At 34.7% G+C, this 23157-nt stretch overlaps 1 protein-coding gene across 2 annotated transcripts in view; it reads right to left on the bottom strand.

Moving 5' to 3' along the window:
* The window catches only part of SYK (spleen associated tyrosine kinase), a 316009-nt gene that overhangs the window by 49405 nt on the left and 243447 nt on the right, over positions 1 to 23157 (bottom strand). For both annotated transcript variants that reach the window (XM_053702388.1, XM_053702386.1), the window contains one exon: positions 7466 to 7675. In XM_053702388.1, coding sequence (XP_053558363.1) covers positions 7466 to 7675 — 210 coding nt within the window. The remainder of the gene's footprint in view (positions 1 to 7465; positions 7676 to 23157) is intronic.

Here is a 23157-nt window from a genome sequence, read left to right on the forward strand (position 1 = left end):
TCATCAACACTGCATGTATATGGGTCAATGACAAATAAGGTATTCCACATGGAAAAACTAAATGAAATAAAATGGGTTAAAAATGTATTTTGTAATTCTACATGAATGTACTCTTTGTATTCATGTCAGGTTATTTATTTTTAACAATGTATGTGAACTTACCAACCAAAAATGTCAGGTGGTATAACCACACACAAATATAAATAATTTAAAAATAACAATATTTTTATCTTTTTTTTTTTTATCTAAAAATTGATTATTGCATTGCCTAAAGCAGATATCAGATAATAAATAAATTAACTAAATATATAAATTTATTTATTTAATTAATGTAACCAATTGCAACCAGTAGTGCTTTTATTGTTTACATACAACATTTTCATTTTACAAATAAAAATATCTCAAAACAATTTTAAAATAATTTGTTTACATAGAATAAAAGCTTAAAATTAATATTATGGCTTATATTTCAAATACAAAAAGAAACTTATGTATTTTTAAGTAAAATTGTTGATTACACCACCTGACTAGCACTGGTTACTCCTCCTGACATTTGTGTAAAAATGAAGACAATTTTTAAACTTAACAAGACCTTATTAGAATTGTTTGTTTAAGTACAATAAGTTTTACATAAATCTGCATACAAATTGCACAAATATTGTAAACATTAAAATAAGAACATATGTTAAAACCCAAGTAGTATATTAAGAAGTCAGTATTAAATACATTTGGGAAAATTATACAATTATTAAAATGCAAACTATTGTTATAAACATCCATGCAGACATGGCCCAGGCCTTAATCTGGCCGAACTATGACCTCGCTGAATTTGTCCAAATATTTTCATTAACAGTACCTTGTGATACTTTCCAATTAGCTGCCATAGAGTACTAAAGAAACATGCATGCCCCTGAGATCTTATGAACCTACCTAGAATTACTCTTCAACAAAGGACACCAAATGAATGAAGCAAAGTAAACTGGAAAGTTGTTTAGAATTGCATGTTCTATCAGAATTATCATAGTTTAATTTTGACTTTACTGTCACTTTTTTAATGGTGTTTGCTGTGAGCTTTGGCTTTAAGATCAATTGCAGCACATCTGACTCATAATATAATAAAATATCAGGAGGATGCTACATCTTTTATTTTTTTTTTCAATATTTTCCTCTTGTTGTGGTGTTGAGATTGACCATAGCATTATCATTATGATCTGTCACTTTATGACACTAATGATTTCAGGCAAATTAAGACCCTGCTTCATAAATGGGGGGCTTTGAGTTAAAAATGTATTAAAATATGCACTGAATCAATGTATCAATATGTATCAGCAGAGTTCATGCCTAACTCCTGCATCGAAAAAATCTATGGGGAAAATTGCCCCCATTTTTGTTGACACATGAACAATGCAGCAACGTGTTATGCAGGATAGCCCCGACATCTGCCATGCAGCTGACTCATCTCCACATCCTCCGCTAGCCACAACAGGTAGTTTCCAAGATGGCGGGTCCGTGAAACTTTTCGCCTGCCTGTGTATCTGCGGCTCTCTTCGCTTCACTCACTGCCCTGCTTGTCTCAGCCTAAATTTGTGGTCCATATATAAGGAGAGGTTCATCGAGAGTTTGTCACCCAAATTCTCTTGTTAGGTGTCCATATTAAACACTTTCCCCGGTTTACATACACAGAGCTCAGTGATCAGACATCCATCACTGAGCTCTTCCAGGCTCTGCCCCCCTGAAATGGCTTTTTATGTTGGTTATACCACCTGATATTTAGTATAGTCCAAATTGTACACAAACTTTACAAAAAACTTTTAACATTATTTAAATTTATTACTGGATATCTTTAAATAGAAGTTTAATGCCAAATTATGCCAAACATAATTATGAATTTTGATTATACAATTATGGCCTGGAATATAAGATGAGTGCAAAAATATTAGCCCTCCTATTCTTGTGCTTGTATTACAAGTTGAAAGTAAAAAGTATGTGCATGAGTGAAAGACACAGGGGAGCTAACATCTGGCATTCAGAAAGTGCGACTGCGCTAACTCCCTTTCCCCATATACTTGTATGGAGCCTGCTACAAAAGCCTCGTCTGGCTTTCACTTGCATGCTATCTTGAAGGTGCACTAGGCCAACTGCGCTAAAGCCAAAGGTGTATTAAGAAATACTTAAAATACTGTTGTTCTTCATATAGAAATAATGCTTTTATATATATATATATATATATATATATATATATATATATACATACATTTAAAAATAAAAATATAATTTTCTCCTAAGTGAAGAAAAACTGTATTTCAAGTGTTTCTATTAAATAAAAATGAAAAATATTCACTTTGATTAAAAGGGATCTTTTTTGTATCAAGGTGTGTATATAAGACATGTATATATGCATTTTATATTTGTATATATATATATATATATATATATATATATGGTTAATAGGGATGGTGTTTCTAACAGCGCTTGCAAGAGAGATTCCTCATGTGCATTTGTGGGTACAAAGAGATAAATGTATCTCAAATGAGTACAATTAAATAATATATAGCTCACCTGTAGAGTTACAGGGACCGGTGATCAGCAACGTGAATCCGTTTTATTGGATGCTGTATTCAATTTGTTAACTGTTTAACTTTTGTGCAAGAGTGGAGGTACACAGAAAAAGTCACAGTGGGGACTGTGTTTATGTGTTGTAGGACCCCCCTTAATCTAATTCCACTCCATATAATTGGATGGAGGGACAAGCGAAGGGGTGCTCCAATTTATTTTGAGCTGATATATGTTTATTAATAATTTCAGACAAATACAAAATTTAAAAAAATATTAAAAAATTATATATATATCGATTACAAAAAACAGGATAAAAACCAATTAAGAAAAGTATATCTGGATTATGTACCAAAAAATGAGATAAAACCTATATCTCATTTTTTGGTACATAATCCAGATATACTTTTCTTAATTGTTTTTTTATCTTTTTTTTGCAATTGATATAAATATAATTTTTTTATATTTTTTTTACATTTTGTATTTGTCTGAAATTATTAATAAACATATATCAGCTCAAAATAAATTGGAGCACCCGCTTGTCCTTCCATCCAATTATATGGAGTAGAATTAGATTAAGGGGGGTCCTACAACACATAAACACAGTCCCCACTGTGACTTCTTCTGTGTACCTCCACTCTTGCTCAAAAGTTAAACAGTTAACAAATTGAATACAGCATCCAATAAAAGGTATTCACGTTCCTGATCACCGGTCCCTGTGACTCTACAGGTGAGCTATATATTATTTCATCTGCTACTGCCAATTACTTAATTGTACTCATTTGAGATACATTTATGCTTTGTACCCACAAATGCACATGAGGATTCTCTCTTGCAAGTGTTGTTAGAAACACCATCCCTATTAACCACAAACATTTCGTCTCACTTTGGAGGAAGTGGGATATTCCTAACAGCAGCATTCATCAGACTTACTCTCAGTGCTTCTGTCTACAAAACCACCTTCCTTTTATTAGGCGCAACTACCTACAAACACATCCAGGACCATATATATATATATATATACACACACACACATGTATATATGTGTGCACATACATACATTATGTACACATATAAACACATATATACCTACACACATACAAGTATATACACCTTTAGGGCTTTTCTCATTAAAACACCCTGACAAATACCATATCCCTTAAAAAAACTTTTTTAATGAATTTATTTCAACAATAAATTTACATAAATATGAGCGTATTACTTTAATATGTTTTACTTGTGTTTTATTATACTTTTAATCTAGCCCAACTCCTTACTTCAGGTCTCAAGACGCACTAACCTTTTTTAGCTCTGTCATGTGTTGCTCTCGCATGCAATACTTAACTTTCAACTTGTAATATGGACAATGTTTAGCACGGCAACAATATCCAGCTAATTGCGCTATAAGTAAACTTTTTGTGCACATCAGGTTGTGCTGGTATTAGTTGAAAGTAAAAGTTATTGTGCTCTCGCTAACCCAACGCATATTCTCATGTGCACTAACCTGACATGTTGCAGAATATGTTCTATTTATTCATAAGTATATATTTATATATATATATATATATATATATATATTTATTTATTTATATAAAGGTATAGATATATACAAATATATATATAGGAATATCTATTTATAAGTACATAAAACATATTCTGCTATGTGTAAAACATTGAAATGTGAATTATTTACAATAAATACATAGTTAAAACCTTGATTAAATATGAATATTGCACATATATGGGTTTTTTCATGTTTGCATCTACTTAACTGCAAAGGGCTCTAATGCACTTCTATTTATATCTATAAATGTGTACATTTGTATTTATGTGTTTATATGTGTATCTATGTCTGTAAATACATAAATACACATGTACACACAAAGTGAGGAAATACCATACACTCCCAGAGACAAATTAATCTGAAGTGCTCAGCATATATACAAGGCACAGTAGGTGTCAATAAATAATGACGTCTCTGTCATAAGGGAGAGTATGTGTAGGGATGCTGCCGTAGTGTCTGCTAGCCCTCTGCCTTCTTACCGGTACCTTGCTCTGACACCACCAGGCTCTTTGCCTCTCCAAGTGTCAGCGGATCCTTTGGCTCTGGCTGGCGTCCATGCAGACCTCTGGTGTGCAGTTACTCCTTCTTCCCATGTGATGTGGCCAACAGCAAATCAATATTCAGACACCTGCTCCGGCCCTCACTGTGTTCAAAGCACTTGGCGCTTAGCGAACCGGCTGGAGAGAAGCCAGTAAACAAAAGAAGGGATGGCTCACCAAGGTTAGATAAAATCTATATTTACTGAAACTGCTTTAAAAGCGGGGGTACTGTAACCCTCAAATATGATATCATGAATCATTGGGAATAACCAGTTTATCCATTCCACTATTTTTATATGATACACTCATACTAGCATTTATTAGAGAAGAAATACCAATTGGGGAGGTCTTCAATTGAACAATGGAATTGATGAATATATAAAAAGTAGGATCTGGTTAATACCATTTACACATCAAGATAATACTATATTCCCCTATGTACCACAGCACATGGGATATTTACCCCAGGACAGTTAGAGACAAGGGAGTAACTATTCCATTGCCACTTCTGCAAATCTCTCCTATACATTTTGTTATAAGCAGGTCCAGGTCAGTACTGTAAAGCTAGGCCAGCTCAACATATTGAGTTGCATTTATTTGCATTTATTTGAATATATACTTTCATATATGCACCTATAAGAACATAATCTCCTTTTTGAATATGTTACAGTAGTGGAAACTGGTCATATGTGTATTATATCCATCTGCACTAGTAATTGTGACCCAGGTGTGTGCATTCTTAAAGCAAGTAAATAAATATGTTGTATGCAGAGGCTTCAACATGTATAGGATATTTCTTACATATCTTAACACTTAGGAGGGTATATCCGTATCTATATCATTATCAGTATAAGTTATATTAGTATTCCTAGCACAGTACATTCATGTTATCTAGAAAGGCATACACCACGTAGTTAACCATACTCGTGGAAACTTAAAGGGCCATAATACCTAAATGTTTAAACACTTGAAACTGATGCAGCATAGCTGTACAAAGCTGATTAGAAAATATCACCAGAAAATCTCTATATAAAAAAGAAAGATAATTTACCTCAAAAGTTTCTCAGTAGCCACATCCCATTGTAAAGGACTTCTAAGCAGCATATCAGTATGTCTGTCCCGGGACAGCTGAAGGATTGAACTTACGTACACACTGATCTTATTTCCCTATTCAGTGTAAGGAAGTTTACAATGAAATCTCACGAGAGTTAAGTGAAATTTCATGAGATCACAGTAAAAGAGTTCTTGACCTCAGCATTGCTGATTCTGATTGGCTACTGTTCATTTCTTCATTTATTTTTTACCTGCAGCTGGGCAGCAGCTGAGTATAACTTTTTACACAGAACTTACTCTGCAGAGCTGAGGAAGTTGTGAGGTAAAATATCTTCCTTTTTTACATAGAGATGTTCAGGTGAAATTTTCCTGTCAGCTTTTTACAGTTTTACTGCATCAGTTTCAAGTGATTTAGCATATGAGTATTATGTCCCTTTAAACTTATTCTTATTTAACATATGTAGAATGTTATTGTTCAAACCAGCATAGAATACTCTTAGGATATCTGCATTATAATGTATTATACTAATGTCTGCTCATTTGAAAAATCTGCAAGTTATGTATTGTAATGTTGTGTGTTACAGCTGCCTGGATTTAGAGCAATAATAGTTCAAAACCAACGTAAGCATAATGAGTACTTTGAATATAGCACACACATGAAACTTACATCTGTATCTAACACATTATTAAGTATGTCCGTAACTATGTCATGACATGTACTTAGAATTTTAGTATTAGCAGCTTACTCAGAATATTCTCTTCATCCTAAGTCATTATTAATGTCTGCTATTTGTACATCCCTTAGGTTGTGTGTTCATTGTTTTGTATATCAGCTGTTTATACGTAGAGCAATAATAGTCTATTACGAAAGGTCTAGCACAAAGTGGGCATTGTTGTTTTTAACCTATCCTGAGCCTGTTGTGTCCTTTTAAACATGTGTGAGGTTAGGCACTGTAGGCTATGACTACGGCTGCTTAAGCCGAAACGCGTAAGCCATCCAGTGCTATGCCACTTGTACACTTGTATCCTTGAGGGTTGAAGTACCCCCACTTTTAAAGCATTTTCAATAAATATGGATTTATCTAACCTTGGCGAGCCATCCCTTCTTTTGTTTACTCACATATGTACACAAACACACAGACACACACACACATATATATATATATATATATATATATAATATATATATATATATATATATATATATATATACAGTATATATATACATAAATATACATCTTTAGAAAAGTATATGTATGAATCTATTAAAGCACTTTGCCTGTACTTCGTAATTTATTTTTGATGTGTTCTCTGACACTTTTTTGTTTTGCGCAACAGTTAACCAGAGCTTTGAAGATGCAGTAATCATTCTACCGATCATGTTTACTCTTATCTTGTAATACCAGCGCAATTTAACCTGCGAGCAATCGATCAAGAAAACCTGATATCACTTGCGCGCTAATGTTTGCGCTCCACTCATAATCTGACCCTTAATATATTGAATACATTTATTTGATTCTTTTTGAAGAAAATTATGGACTTGGACACAAAAAAATACGTCATTTCATTGACCCATATATCATTAAAATACACTTTTTTCATAGATAGTTTATGCTACTTAAAATTATTCCTAGTTGTTTTAGAGAATGATACAATTACATTAAACAATACAAATAATATATTTATAGTTATTAAAACCGACAATGTGCTGATTAGTCTTATTAATAAATATCAGGAGAATCAAAAATTAACATACTTGTTTGAAGCCAAAAATTTATTTAGTGGTCCAAGTTCTGCTAACTCCATCACTAGCATCCAAAACTCTCCTTCACAAATGCCGATCATTCTAACAATGTACGGATTATCAAGTTGCTGCATGACTGTAGCTTCTCTCAGCAACTCCTCTTGTATAGAAGGATCATTGCTGTCATTCTTAAGAATTTTAACAGCAACTTTCCTTTCAGTTCTGTAAAGTTTAAAACATAATAGTAAGAACAAAATAGGTTATATAAGATCAGGTCAATTTATTTTCAACAGGGGAGGCATCATCCATTTTTTCTACTGTGTAATGTTTAAGATCTGTTATTGAAGGTTTAGGCCAATGTGGTTTAAAATGATTTGCTGTTCCTTGTCTCAAATTACACTAATGGTATTAAAATATATATTTTTTTTGCCTATAAATCTAACTATTATAACAAAAAAAAATGCCTATTTAAATGACTTGCTATTATTCTGTATGACCCATTGGTAGCAGAATTCAGGTCGGAGAAAAACAAACATCAAATTAAAACAATGTATTTGAGTTTCTTACCTACTTATTCAAGGGTTTCCAATTCCAAAAATGTGGGGACAGTATAGAAAATGCAAAAAATCAAACAAACATAGTAATTTGAAAATTCAATTCACCCTGTACTATATTGAAAACAAATTATTAACATATTATTTGATGCTTAACTTTGTGAATTTAATGTATTTTTAAAAATATACACTCATTTCAAATCTAATTCACGTATTCCTCCATAGAAGTCAAAGGAGAAAAAAGGTGGAAAAAAACCACCTTACTCTTGTGCAAACCCGATAGGCATATTCTCATGTGTGCTAACCCAACATGAAAATATGAATATTTCATATTCCAATGTTCTTTACATAACAGAATATATTCTATTTATTCATAACTACATATTACTATATACAGTATGAATATCTATTTAGAAATACATAGAACATATTCTGCTATGTTCAGAATATTGAAATGTCAAATATTTATGCTAAATTACATACAACCCCTATTTCAAAAAAGTTGGGACAGTATGGCATATGCAAAAAACAAACAAAAAAGAGTCATTTGAAAATTCAATTCACCCTGTACTATATTGAAAGCATATTATTAACACATTATTTGATGTTTTACTTTGTCAATTTAATCTATTTTTGAAAATATACACTCATTTAAAATCTGATGACTGCAACAAGTGCCAAAAATGTTGGGACAGGGGTAATTTAGGACTAATAGCGATGTGACAAGTTGAAATAAGAAGGTGATATAAAACAAGTAAGGCAATCATGTAATCCTAGTATATAAGGAGCCTCCAAAGAAGGACTAGTCCTTCAAGAGCAAGGATGGGTTGCGGCTCGCCAATCTGTCAACAGGTGTGTCTGTGAATAAGCCAACACTTTGAGAAAAACATTCCCCAAAGAAAAATCGGTAAGATTTTGGGCATTTTACCTTCTACAGTGCACAATATAATTAAAGGAAGTGACCAAAAACCACTTCTGAATGCACGTGATCTCCGATCCCTCAGACCTCACTACCTCAAAAAACGTCTCCACAGATGCAAGTTAAGACTTTACTATGAAGCATTCAAAAATCTAGAGCATAGGAGCCCTAGGGAGGTGCACTTGTGTGAGGCGAGGAGACTCTCCAGGAAGAAAGAAGGCAGCACTCTTGATAATACGAGATGTAGATAAGGATCCTATAGAGACAGAGAAGAAGAGGCGCCAAATAGAACAGTATTTTCTAAATAATGGGTAACACAGAGCAATGTGTAACTACTCACAAGAGCAGCGGCAGGACTGGAGTACCGAACACAGCAGATTGGGACCAACAGAGTCACCCAATAAACTCACAAACACGCCACTGGGCCGGTCATGTAAAGTCGATGCACCAATCCAAAAGGCAGTGGGGAGCCGATCACCAACAGACCAAAGAGGTGTGTGTGGAGGCGTCTTAGTACACTCAACAGGGATTAGTCAGATCCCACAGGAGACAAAGCACAAATGGCAATAGAGCAAGTTTGTTAAAAAGTGACAAACATTTAAAATACACTTAAAAACACAACAACGCGTTTCTCAAATATATGCCTTTTCATCAGGCTGTAAATAAGATTAAAAACTCTTGCTCTATATAGCATTCCCACTAACCAATCGTAGGGCAACATCAGTACACAATTCTCGCATGGACTGGAAGTGTAACACCCAATCACTGTGGATACAAATCCATATTAATTAGATATAGTGCACAAATGTGTAGTAACCCCGCCCTCCGGTGGAAAGAGAAAAACACTAGATACATATTGATGCTTATAACATAAAGCTCCATACATAAAAAGAATATTAGTCATAGTACATCATATCAAACATTTGTTGGTTAAATAACTATTCTATATATATATATATATATATATATATATATATATATACGCCACAGATCCAGATCTAAGTACAGTATATAAGGATTAAATGGCCATTTTCAATATAAAATGGAAAAAAAAAATTTAAAAACCAAACACACACTCAATACGATGTAATATATGTGTTAAATAGCATTAACCCCATCCATGTAGGGGCCCATACCAATACGCATCTCCCACAAGGAAGAAAAATGGGAGGTCAGGCATAAAATCTTATGCCTGACAATAGGTAAAAATACCCATCGTACATTGATATCATGACATATATGTATTGGTACTACCCACCACTAACAAATCATATGAGTGAGCATAAAAACAATATCGGTACAAATATATGACAATATTAGCAGCAAACTAATGGTTCACAAAAAAATATTGGTACATATAACTAGCTACAGCCCACGTACATTAATATAATAACATATATGTATTGGTCTCACCCACCACTAACTAGTCAGATGAATGGGCATAGATACAATATCGGTACATATAAATGACAATAATAACAACAAGCTAATGGTTAGCAAAAAATAACAATACATATAGCTAGCAACATTGGCAAACACTATTTGGGAGCAAAATAAACATGTAATATGCATAACGACCAAACATCAAAATTACAGCAAAAACATTCCTTAGTAATAATATAGCATATACCAATATTCCAAAGATGGGTACATAGGTATGAAAGAAAAATACAGTAGTGAACCTACTAAAAACTCCCATGCTCACTAGATTATAGTGTATAGAAATATTACTATATGCCTAAAATGTATTCGATCTAGGCATTGTCCCATGCACAGATCAGATTATACTGGGGCAAAGGACACCATATACCATAAAAGCCAGAAGTCTACTATGAAAACATATATAGACAGCATACACATACCCCAAAATTAATCTAAGCATATGTAAGTGTATAGAGCATGAATCTATCACGCCACAGGTCACAGACATATGGTGGCCAACTAATATTAATCGCACCAATACTAACATAATATTCAATAGGGCAATTAGCCCAGAGTTAAGTGTGTGGTAGAGAACAATGATGAGGGGGCCAAAGACCTTCCTATCTAAGGGTATTAAAATAGAAAGGATATTGCCCATTACCTGAAAACCTCAGCACAGCAAGTGACACAGTGCCCCAGCCCATAATTCTCATAGGTGCATCAAAGCCCACACCACCCATCCTGTCTTTTCTATATTTAATACATTCTGGGGCATGCATTCAGGGCTGCCTCAAGTGGTGGTGTAGAGCGTTACAACCAGTCCATTGTTAAAATCCTCAAAAAGTTTGTGAGTGAAACGGGTAAAGACTGGGATATAAAGCTACCTCTAGTCCTAATGGCATTAATAGCAACTCCAAGTAGTGCTACCAAGATGTCACCTTTTGAACTGATGACTGGTAGAAGAATGGTTCTACCTCAGCATCTGCTGTACTGTACATCAGACCAAAACTTGATAAATGCTGCCAATACACATCAATATGTGGTGCACCTAAGAAAGCACCTGCAATATGCCTTTGCATTTGCTCAAAGGAATTTAGAGAGAGCCGCAACCACCACTAAAACCTATTATGATCTCAAAACGTCAAAAAAAGAATATGAAATAAATGATAAAGTTTATCTTTATAACTTTGGAAGAGATCAGGTTAGGGAGAAGAAATTTCTTCCCTCATGAAAAGGTCCTTTTGTCATTACTAACAAAATATCTCCAGTGGCCTATAAAATAAGGATCCCCAAAAATGAAAGTTTCATAGATAAATGGGTCCATATCAATCAATTGCGGGCATGTCATCCCAGATCCCAACTACAAGTCATAGAGGGAGAATGAAGTGTCATATCCCCAAATGCACTAAAGACATACTGTAGTTTAAAGATGACCAGCTGATGAACGTGAAGGCTCAAAAATGACAGACTTTCTACATAGAAGACTGTCCATGATGTGTACGGTCAACATCCTCACCAAATACCATTGACTTTAAGCCAATTTAAATACATGTGTCCTACATCTATTTAAAATTGGAAGGGGAATTTATGTCAAGGTATATGTAAGGTTAATAAATATATATTTTAATCATATATTTCAAGATTAATAAATATATATCTTTAATCAGATATTTTGCTGGCTCATTTCATTCATTAAATATTTCATACCTGCTCTATGTTAAATGTTTGCATATAATGTGTATTTTTATTATTGTTTTTGTATTTTATTGTACCCTATTGTATCAATGCAATGTTTTGTGATCCCAGGACATACTTGAAAACGAGAGAAATCTCAATGTATCCTTCCTGGTAAAATATTTTATAAATAAATAAATAAATAAATTCAGAAGGGCTGACCTCAACCATGTTTAATTCTCCCCCACTTTTACAATTACACAGGAAACTCATAAAGATTACTTTAAAAGAGACATTCCTAGCTAAAGTGAGAACAATTGAGCATTTGGTTTAATTAAAATGTAACCACAATTTCAGAAACCATATGTATGATTGCTTGGGAATGTGAGCTAAAATCTCCTACCCTTTTACAACGCTGCTTGTTAGTCTAGTTTAAAGTGACATGTTTTGTGAGAATATCAACATTACTCTCAGGTACAAAATGACCCCATGTGGTGAGTAAAAGACGGTGTGTCTGGAATCTCCCTTTTTGAAGCTTGATGAGATGGAAATTAGACTGCTGGAATCTGAAAGACACATGTTAAGGTGTGACTTTGAAACTTACTGAATATACAGCAAATAATCATCCCTGAATGCATGCACCAGAATGTATTAAATATAGAAATTTGGGAAATTGTCTAATTCTCTATTATTACATGGGTATTTGCTAAGCTTGGGAGGTAACTATTTAGTCAGTCTAAAATGTTTAATAACCTCTATATTGTTTGTATTTTTCAGGCATATATTTTCAGATCTGCATGGGATATTTATGCAGGAAATAAATTCAAAATTAGTATAGATTAAATATCCATTTTAATAATACCATATTTGAATTACATGTATATATAACATGCTTTCCTATTTTTCCAGACGGAGCCAAAAAGGTGACACACACAGGACGATACATGGGATGAAATAAGTCATATCATATGAATGTGCAATAAATGTTTATAAGTTTTAAATACATCACTTAAAATATAGTGAGATGAATAAATGGAGGTTACTTTGATGTGATATGACTATGAAATATAAACTTTCTGTTAGGCTAAATGAAATATAAATTATTTTAATATAATCTTAGAGATATTTGATGTTTCATATCAAAATGATCAGACAATTCATGAGATATTACTTATCCAAAACAAATATTGTGGATAGTTGTTGCAGTAAATTATGATAAAATGAATAACTAGTTCATAGAAATACTGAATTAAGTTGTTAAAATGGTTAGAAATGGTATTGCTGTATTTGTTTGTATGACTGCTGCCACCTAAGGGCCGGTAGGACAGTTAAGGGAATTTAACTGTTCAAAAGATACGTTGCCATGGTAAACATCCTTCAGCTCTAAGGGCGGACCAGGGACAAGCACGAGGGCCAATACGAGACAAGGTTTCCATTTGGGCGTTTCCAATTTCACCAGTGAGGAGAACCCATATAAAGTTATTGCAAGAGAGAGAGAAAAAGATTTTTTGCTGAGCTAAATTGTAACTGGATGCTGGCGAAAAATACCATTTACTCAAAGCAAAGCTGATCTATTATTCTCATTGACTGTAAATTATACATTTTGCTATTCTGAGGTGAAACAATTCCTATTAATGAATATTGGAGATCAATTGCTGTTTATTTGGTAAAGTATACAAGGTTTTTGGTAAGATAAGTTTATCTATGCAAATATATAATAATAATTCAGAAGTGTATGTTGTATTATTGTTTAAATTTGTATCTGGTAGGCTAAGTAATTTATCTGTGAAGGTTCTGAGGTTTTAAATCAATATTGTATTAGGATTGTATTGTTTGGATGTTAAAAGTTAAAGGTTTTAGCCCCATTGTGTTAACTGAATGAAAGGCTATTTGTAAATAAGGTTGGTTTTAAAGGTAAGCGTGTATGAACTTTGCATAGCATATTTAAATAGTTTTCAAGCGCATATAATATTGTGTCATATTCTGGTATTGCAAATATATTTCAAAAATGTTCATGGATATTAACTAAATAAAAGAATTCAGATATTTATATTAATTGTATGGTTTCTAGTAGATGCATGTTGGTTAAGGGTTTCTATTCTAAGGATAATTATTAGTTGTATTGTGTTATAACCCTGCCATAAGCTGATATATTATTTGGAGAGCACTACTAAGATTTTCATAAATATACTGACATAATAATCCTTAACCCAAAGGACAGTAAAAACCTAAAAAGAGAAAAGGGTCAGGCAGAAAGAGACCAACCAGATCCAAATATGCAAAAGATGAAAATTATTGGAATGCAGCCAGGTCTATATTTAAATTAAGACCAGCAGGGTACATACTCTTGAGCACATGGATCCAGTAAGTCTCTCTCTGCCTGAGCCTAAAAAATCTATTATATAGATGAGACTTAGGAACAAATACAATGGGGGTAATAGAAAAACATTTGGTGTCACCATTATGCTGAAAATTACAGTGTCTTGATATACTGTGGTTTTTATAATTATTCTTCATATTGCATTGGTGCTCAGACATCTAATGCTGAGTCATCTGCAGGGACGGCCAATGTACTGCATCCCGCAAACACAAGATAAGAGATAAATCACATAGTGGGAGGCGCAAGAAATATGACCAATAATAGAATATATCCGTCCAGTGACATTAGACTGGAATGTCTATTTATTATGTACAATGTAGTCATATAATTTGCATCTACTGGCTCTACACCTAAAAGAATCCTGAGGGGATCCCCTTTACCTAGTTTTTGTGGATGCAACATTACTTTTGTGTTTCACTATTTTGCTGGGGGCCAGAATAGTCTTCAAATTAGGGGCCCTTTTAAAGACAATCTTGGGTTTGGTTCCTATTAAACTCCACAAGATTTCCCAATGTTTAGTAATTATCTGCTTTATTAGATTGTGCTTACAATTAAATTGGGTAATGAACAAGGAATGATTCTAAGTGGTATTAGATTCTTTGGCATCCTTATTTTTAGATTTTAAAAAATAGTTATCCCTATCATCGAATTTCACTCTTCTATAACTGCTATCTATGATATGGGGTGGATACTTTTTCTCACTGAATCATTCTTTAAGGATCAAACTCTGTGTTTCGTAGTCTGCAAGTGTACTGCAATTGCGAAGTACATGTTTAAACTGGCCATAATAAACATTCCGTTTCCGTGGTTAATAGTGGTTACTAGTGAAATCCAAGTAGCTATAACAGTCTACTGTCTTAAAATAAGTGGTACTAGTGACCTTCCCATTATCAAACTTAAGCTTAAGATCCAAAAAGACGACAGTCTCATGATCTATAGAGCTCGTAAAAACCAGTCCCTTGTTGTTTTGGTTAAATGGACATGAAACCCAGATTTTTTCTTTCACGATTTAGAAAGAGCATGCAATTTTAAACAACTTTCTAATTTACTTCTATTATCTAATTTGTTTTATTTGCTTAATATTCTTTGCTGAAAAGCATATCTAGATAGGCTCAGTAGCTGCTGATAGGTTGCTGCACATAGAAGCTTCATGTGATTGGCTCACCCATGTGCATTGCTTTTTCTTCAACTAAGGATATCTAAAAAATGAAGCAAAATAAATAAAAGAAGTAATTTGGATTGTTGTTTAAATTTGTATTATCTATCTGAATCATGAAATAATTTTTTTGGGTTTAGTGTCCCTTTAAGGTGTTCTACAAAATGATTTTCAGAGGTTAGATCCCCCTTCTGAACAAAAATCAGATCATAAATATAGCGTCCATAGAATACCAGGTTTGCCCGTATGTGGGGTCATAAATATAATGTTGTTCAAAAGACCCCATAAACAAGTTGGCATAACTAGGGGCGAACCTGGTACCCATGGTGGTCCCCTTGATCTGGAGATAAAACTCATCTTGAAAAAATAATTATGCCTCAGGATAAAGGATATAAGCTGCAAAATAAATTCATATTGGTTATCAGGAAGAAAAGGATCCTGCTCAAGATACTCAGATACTGCCATGATCCCCAGATTATGGGGAATGTTCTACTAAAGAGCCTGAACATCACAGGCGATCCATAATAAATCTGGAGTTATGATCAGAGATTTGAGTTTCTTAATTAGGTCTGAATATAAGATTCGAGGCCTAATACATATTCTTGCAGAAAATAGTCGACATAGGAAGACACATTATCTGTTAAGCTTCCTATGCCTGCTATTATGGGACGACCAGGAGGACGATCAGGGTTCTTATGCATCTTTGGCAGATGATAATAAAATGCATGATTAGGTTCATTGGGAACCAAAAATTCCTTTTCTTTCTTAAGTATAATACCCTCCTTGTAAGCATAATCGACAAGATCTTTCAAAATAGCCTTATATTGGGTTGTAGGGTTATGCATTAGACGGGTATATGATACATCATGAAGTCTACTTCTGGCCTCTAGCAAAATCTAGCACAATCCCCCCACCCTTATCAGCTTGACTAATGACCAGGGACTTTCTAGAGCTCTTTTTTTCATTAGCATATAGGTTATTTTTAATATATCTGATGTTCTTAGGAATCCGATCAAAATCGTCACTTACTAGCTGTTTAAATATATCATTATGTGCATTATTAGTTAAGTGTGGTACAAAATTAGATCAATTTTTGAAATTGGTATGAATATATCCTTCACATAATTGCTCAGCCAAAGAGTCTGGTTCAAACATAGGCACTTGTTTTTGATCAAGTCTTATGTCCATGTTATCTGTAAAAATTGGAGTTTATGTCTTATCTTTGAGTAACTTCTCTGCAAAAATATTTCTGCATAGACAGATTTTGGGTGAACCGATTTAAATCAACAAAGAAAACATATTTTGTTTATTGGTAGAACAAAAGGAAAGTCCTTTGCCAAGTATCCTAATCTCGTCATCCGTAAGAACATGCGTTGATAAATTAAAAATCCCCTTACTGTAGTCTTGTCTTTTTGACGGTTGTTCTACGTCCTCTACACCCTCGTGGCCATAAGGTCTTTTCCCTTTTTGGGGTGTTGTCAGAGAGTCTACTGGCTCCAAGTAACTGGCTATTGTTTTTTAGTTCCAGGATTGTTGTCGTGGGCCTGAGTCTAAAAAAGGCTGTGCAGAATTCATGTTAGTGCTAGGAAGCCCTAAGATGGGATTAAAAGGCACATTATTTTCAAGGCGTTGTACAACAATATCATTGGATGATGTGGATCTATTATAAGCATTGTGATTATAAGAAGGCAGAGACTCATGAATTTGCTCATATTGATGAGAAAATACATTATTTTTAGGTGGTTCTCTAAAATGAGAGAAACCTTCAGGTGTTCTATGTGAAGATACAGACCAATAATTGTTATTGATGGTCTGTGAGTATTGTTTCAGAGTGAGTGTTCTCTGATGGTAATGCCCTACATCTGGGTCCTGCCTTGCTGGATAATCGTTATGATGTTGGTATCTAGAGGGATACCCATTTGTGTGCTGTTGGGGCCTATCACCTACCACCTCAAACTGCCTTGAATGATTATAATTATGACCATTCTCCATTCTGGTGTTGATAATTTTGATGATTTTTGTTTTTATACATATATTTATTTTTGTGGTGGTTTACTAAAGTCCATTCATTCCTAGAATCACTAGCTGGACCTTCAGTAGTAGGAGTATAGTGACTATTCTGGTAATTGTCCTGCACTACCGGGGGAGATGTGTAAGCAACTTTCTTTTTATTATATGTAAAGATTTCCCCTTTTAAATAGTCTTCCTCATCTCTGGCAATCTTACGATTTTTATTTTGCATTAGATCTTTTTGGAAAGTGTCAGTTTTTTGAAGCACCATACTGTTTAAATCTTCGTATAGTTTCAAACTTTTAAATTTATCTAAACTATTGTGTATGGTGTCAATTTCCTTAGAAGTCTTTTCTACTAATGCTTTTCTGTGAGCAATCAAAATTCTCATGAGTGTTTGGGAGCACTCATTAAAGGGACACTCAATCAAAATTAAACTTTCATGATTCAGATAGAGCATGCCATTTTAAACAACTTTCCAATTTACTTCCATTAACAAAATGTGTACAGTCTTTTTATATTTAAACTTTTTGAGTCACCAGCTCCTACTGAGCATGTGCAAAAATAAGTGTGTATGCATTTGTGAATGGCTGATGGCTGTCACATGGTACGTGCATGCATTTGTGATTGGCTGATGGCTGTCACATGGTACAGGGGGAGTGGAAAAAGACATAACTTTTAAAATTGTCAGAAAAAAAATCTACTACTCATTTGAAGTTCAGACTAAGTGCTATTGCATTGTCTTGTTATCTTGCATTTGTTGATTATGTAAATCTACTGTGTTGACTGGTCCTTTAAGTGCTTCTTCCCATTAAGAGTTTAGTGCTGTATCTTCCTTAAAGGAAAAGCTCTTAAAGATCGTAAGGCCCCGTGGAACCTGTTTCTTATCAATATATTTTTGCAACATTTCTGCATCAAGCCAATGTCTACATTCCACGTTTATTGCCTCTTCTAATTTGGCAAATAAAGCATGAATGGGTAGATTATCAATAGAATTCTCTTCATTAAGTATAGAACTCGTAGGTCCAATGTGAGAGACTAATAACAGTCTCTTATTATTTCTTTCACTAATTGAAAGCATGATGTGTGATTCTATGAATATGTGTAAATACAACCTAGGATGATCAACAAAATATGGGTGGTATTAATTAACCCTCAAGTGATAATAAAATGCAAAAAGTGTCTATAAGCTAATGTATAACTATTAGTGAAGTATCAAATAACAAACGAGTAATACTAATAAACAGTGATAGTGATGTTCCAAAACAAAATTCGTAAGTTTGATAATACAAACAGGATTAATATCCATGCAAACAATTGACACATGTAATGAAAACCAAAAATTACGAGAAAAAACCCCATCTATTTGTATCTAGTGGTTTACTTTTCCCAACGGAGGGCGGGGTTACTACACATTTGTGCACTATATCTAATTAATATGGATTTGTATCCACTGTGATTGGGTGTTACTATATGGGAATGCTATATAGTGCAAGATTTTTTAATCTTATTTATAGCCTGATGAAACAGCATATATTTGCTGAGAAACGTGTTGCTGTGTTTTTAAGTGTCTTTTAAATAAATTTGTCACTTTTTAACAAGCTTGCTCTATTGCCATTCGTGCTTTGTCTCCTGTGGGATCTGACTAATCCCTATCGAGTGTACTAAAACGCCTCCACACACACCTCCTTGGTATACAGGGAGTGCAGAATTATTAGGCAAATTAGTATTTTGACCACATCATCCTCTTTATGCATGTTGTCTTACTCCAAGCTGTATAGGCTCGAAAGCCTACTACCAATTAAGCATATTAGGTGATGTGCATCTCTGTAATGAGAAGGGGTGTGGTCTAATGACATCAACACCCTATATCAGGTGTGCATAATTATTAGGCAACTTCCTTTCCTTTGGCAAAATGGGTCAAAAGAAGGACTTGACAGGCTCAGAAAAGTCAAAAATAGTGAGATATCTTGCAGAGGGATGCAGCACTCTTAAAATTGCAAAGCTTCTGAAGCGTGATCATCGAACAATCAAGCGTTTCATTCAAAATAGTCAACAGGGTTGCAAGAAGCGTGTGGAAAAACCAAGGCGCAAAATAACTGCCCATGAACTGAGAAAAGTCAAGCGTGCAGCTGCCAAGATGCCACTTGCCACCAGTTTGGCCATATTTCAGAGCTGCAACATCACTGGAGTGCCCAAAAGCACAAGGTGTGCAATACTCAGAGACATGGCCAAGGTAAGAAAGGCTGAAAGACGACCACCACTGAACAAGACACACAAGCTGAAACGTCAAGACTGGGCCAAGAAATATCTCAAGACTGATTTTTCTAAGGTTTTATGGACTGATGAAATGAGAGTGAGTCTTGATGGGCCAGATGGATGGGCCCGTGGCTGGATTGGTAAAGGGCAGAGAGCTCCAGTCCGACTCAGATGTCAGCAAGGTGGAGGTGGAGTACTGGTTTGGGCTGGTATCATCAAAGATGAGCTTGTGGGGCCTTTTCGGGTTGAGGATGGAGTCAAGCTCAACTCCCAGTCCTACTGCCAGTTTCTGGAAGACACCTTCTTCAAGCAGTGGTACAGGAAGAAGTCTGCATCCTTCAAGAAAAACATGATTTACATGCAGGACAATGCTCCATCACACGCGTCCAAGTACTCCACAGCGTGGCTGGCAAGAAAGGGTATAAAAGAAGAAAATCTAATGACATGGCCTCCTTGTTCACCTGATCTGAACCCCATTGAGAACCTGTGGTCCATCATCAAATGTGAGATTTACAAGGAGGGAAAACAGTACACCTCTCTGAACAGTGTCTGGGAGGCTGTGGTTGCTGCTGCACGCAATGTTGATGGTGAACAGATCAAAACACTGACAGAATCCATGGATGGCAGGCTTTTGAGTGTCCTTGCAAAGAAAAGTGGCTATATTGGTCACTGATTTGTTTTTGTTTTGTTTTTGAATGTCAGAAATGTATATTTGTGAATGTTGAGATGTTATATTGGTTTCACTGGTAAAAAATAAATAATTGAAATGGGTATATATTTGTTTTTTGTTAAGTTATTATGCACAGTAATAGTCACCTGCACACACAGATATCCCCCTAAAATAGCTAAAACTAAAAACAAACTAAAAACTACTTCCAAAAATATTCAGCTTTGATATTAATGAGTTTTTTGGGTTCATTGAGAACATGGTTGTTGTTCAATAATAAAATGAATCCTCAAAAATACAACTTGCCTAATAATTCTGCACTCCCTGTATTGTTGATCGGCTCCCCACTGAGTGATCCTGCCTTTTGGATTGGTGCATCGACTTCACGTGACCGGCCCAGTGGCGTGTTTGTGAGTTTATCGGGCGACTCTGTTGGTCCCGATCTGCTGTGTTGGGTACTCCGGTCATGCCACTGCTCTTGTGAGTAGTTACAAATTGCTCTGCATTGCCCATTATTTAGACCAGGGGTCGCCAACCTTTCAGACCTCAGGGACCACTACTAAACTCACAATTATGAATCCACTAACATGATTTTTTTAAAAAGGTACAAACCTCACATAACGGTATATATATATATATATATATATATATATATATATATATATATATATATACACACACACTGTAGTGTACATAACTAGTATAACCATAGCTAAGTTTACATTATGTATATATTTACATATTATTAAGAATTATTTTTTGGAATTAAATAACCAAATGACAGCTGAAGGGTGAGTGCCAACTTTTGAGCTGGAAACACAGAGAGTCACAAGTGGGGGGGAAAAGAATTATGTTTAAAAGGACCACAAATCTTCCAAGTTACCTCCCCAGTTAGGAATTATTCAAAACTACTTATAATCATGGACAGACATTGGAGTCATAAATTAAATTTATATCAGAAAGCTCTAAATATGGATGTGAGCTAACCACAACTGATGTTACTGGCAATTACTATAATACTGGTGGGATATGACTGATCTGCTGGATGGCAATGACTGGAATTCAGGTGGAATGGCTTTGTGAGCCGGAAAATTATTAGAATAAAAAATAATTAATATGTAATAAATAAAAAAAGAAGATGGAGAGGAGGAAGACAAACAGTGATGTAAGTCCATCTGAAGAAATTAGGAAAACTACTACAAAGAGACAGGTAAAGGGAAGAAAAAAAATGAAATATAAGAGAGAGATTGTTTTTTAAAGATTTTCTTTTTTCTATACTTTAATTCCACTATTTCAAGCCAAGACCAACCTCTGCTGGCTTTAGAATTGAAGCATCTTTCTCTGAGCAGCACGCCGGGTGGGAGGAGTTACAAATACAATCTAGCTATGCAAGTTGCGCAGTTCTACGCAACATGCATATGGAGATTGTAATTTAACTTCTCCGTCGGTTTTCACTGATGTCCAGCCAGGCACTGTAGGGAGTTGCGACGGAGGTGACACCATCAGAGGAGATTAATTCCTGTGTGATTGTGTCAAGGACCACCAATATCCTCTCGTGGACCACCAGTGGTCCATGGACCACTGATTGGCGACCGTTGATTTAGACAATACTGTTCTATGTGGTACTGCTTCTTCTCTGTCTCTACAGGATCCTTGACTATGAAAAGCAGAAGCAATACATTAGCACTGTCCAGAAGCACTGCCGACTTCTCTTTGCTTGGTCTCATCTGAGATGGACAGTAGCACAGTCAACATTTCAAATAGTTTTTGGAAAAAACAGCCGTTCTGTTCTCCGGGCCAAAGAGGAAAAGGACCATCCAAGCTGTTATCAGTGTCAGGTCCAAAAGTCACCGTCTGTTATGGTATGTAAATGTGTCAATGCCCATCGCATGGGTAACTTGCACATCTGTGAGGGCACCATTAATGCAGAAAGATATATATACATTTTGGAGCAACATATGCTGCCATCCAGATGTCGTCTTTTCCAGGGAAGTCATTTTACAGCAGGACAATGCCAAACCACATTCTGCCTGGATTACAAGTGCATGGTTGCATAAGCAGAGAGTGCAGGTGCTAGCATGGCCTGCCTGTCCTAAGAATGTGTGGCGCATTATGAAGCGCAAAATAAGACAATGAAGGACCCGTACAGTTGCACAGCTGAAGACATGAAGACATGCATAATGGACGACTGGAGGAATATTCCGCTTGCTAAACTTAACCAGCTGGTGTCTTCAGTACTCAAACGCTTAATAAGTGTTATTAAAAGGTGATGTTACACAGCGGTAAACAGTTGACTGTCCCAACTTTTTTGGAGTGTGTTGCAGTCATCAGATTTGAAATGAGTGTATATTTTCAAAAATACATTAAATTCACAAAGTAAAACATCAAATAATGTGTTAATTATTTGTTTTCAATATAGTACAGGGTGAATTGAGTTTTCAAATTACTGTTTTTTGTTTTTTTTTGTATTTTCCATACTGTCCCAGATTATTATTTCTAATTAATAATTGAAGGGAAAATATTGAAACTAAACATTAAAACTTGTATTTTTATTTATTTTCCTATAATTATCTATCTGTCTAATATCATCTATCAAGTCTAACTGCTTTTCCAACTGTACTGTTTAAATAAAATTTGTGATGAGTTTTTTTTTGTCAGTGTAG

This window comes from Bombina bombina, chromosome 2 (assembly GCF_027579735.1).
Source record: "Bombina bombina isolate aBomBom1 chromosome 2, aBomBom1.pri, whole genome shotgun sequence".
NCBI lineage: Eukaryota > Metazoa > Chordata > Amphibia > Anura > Bombinatoridae > Bombina > Bombina bombina.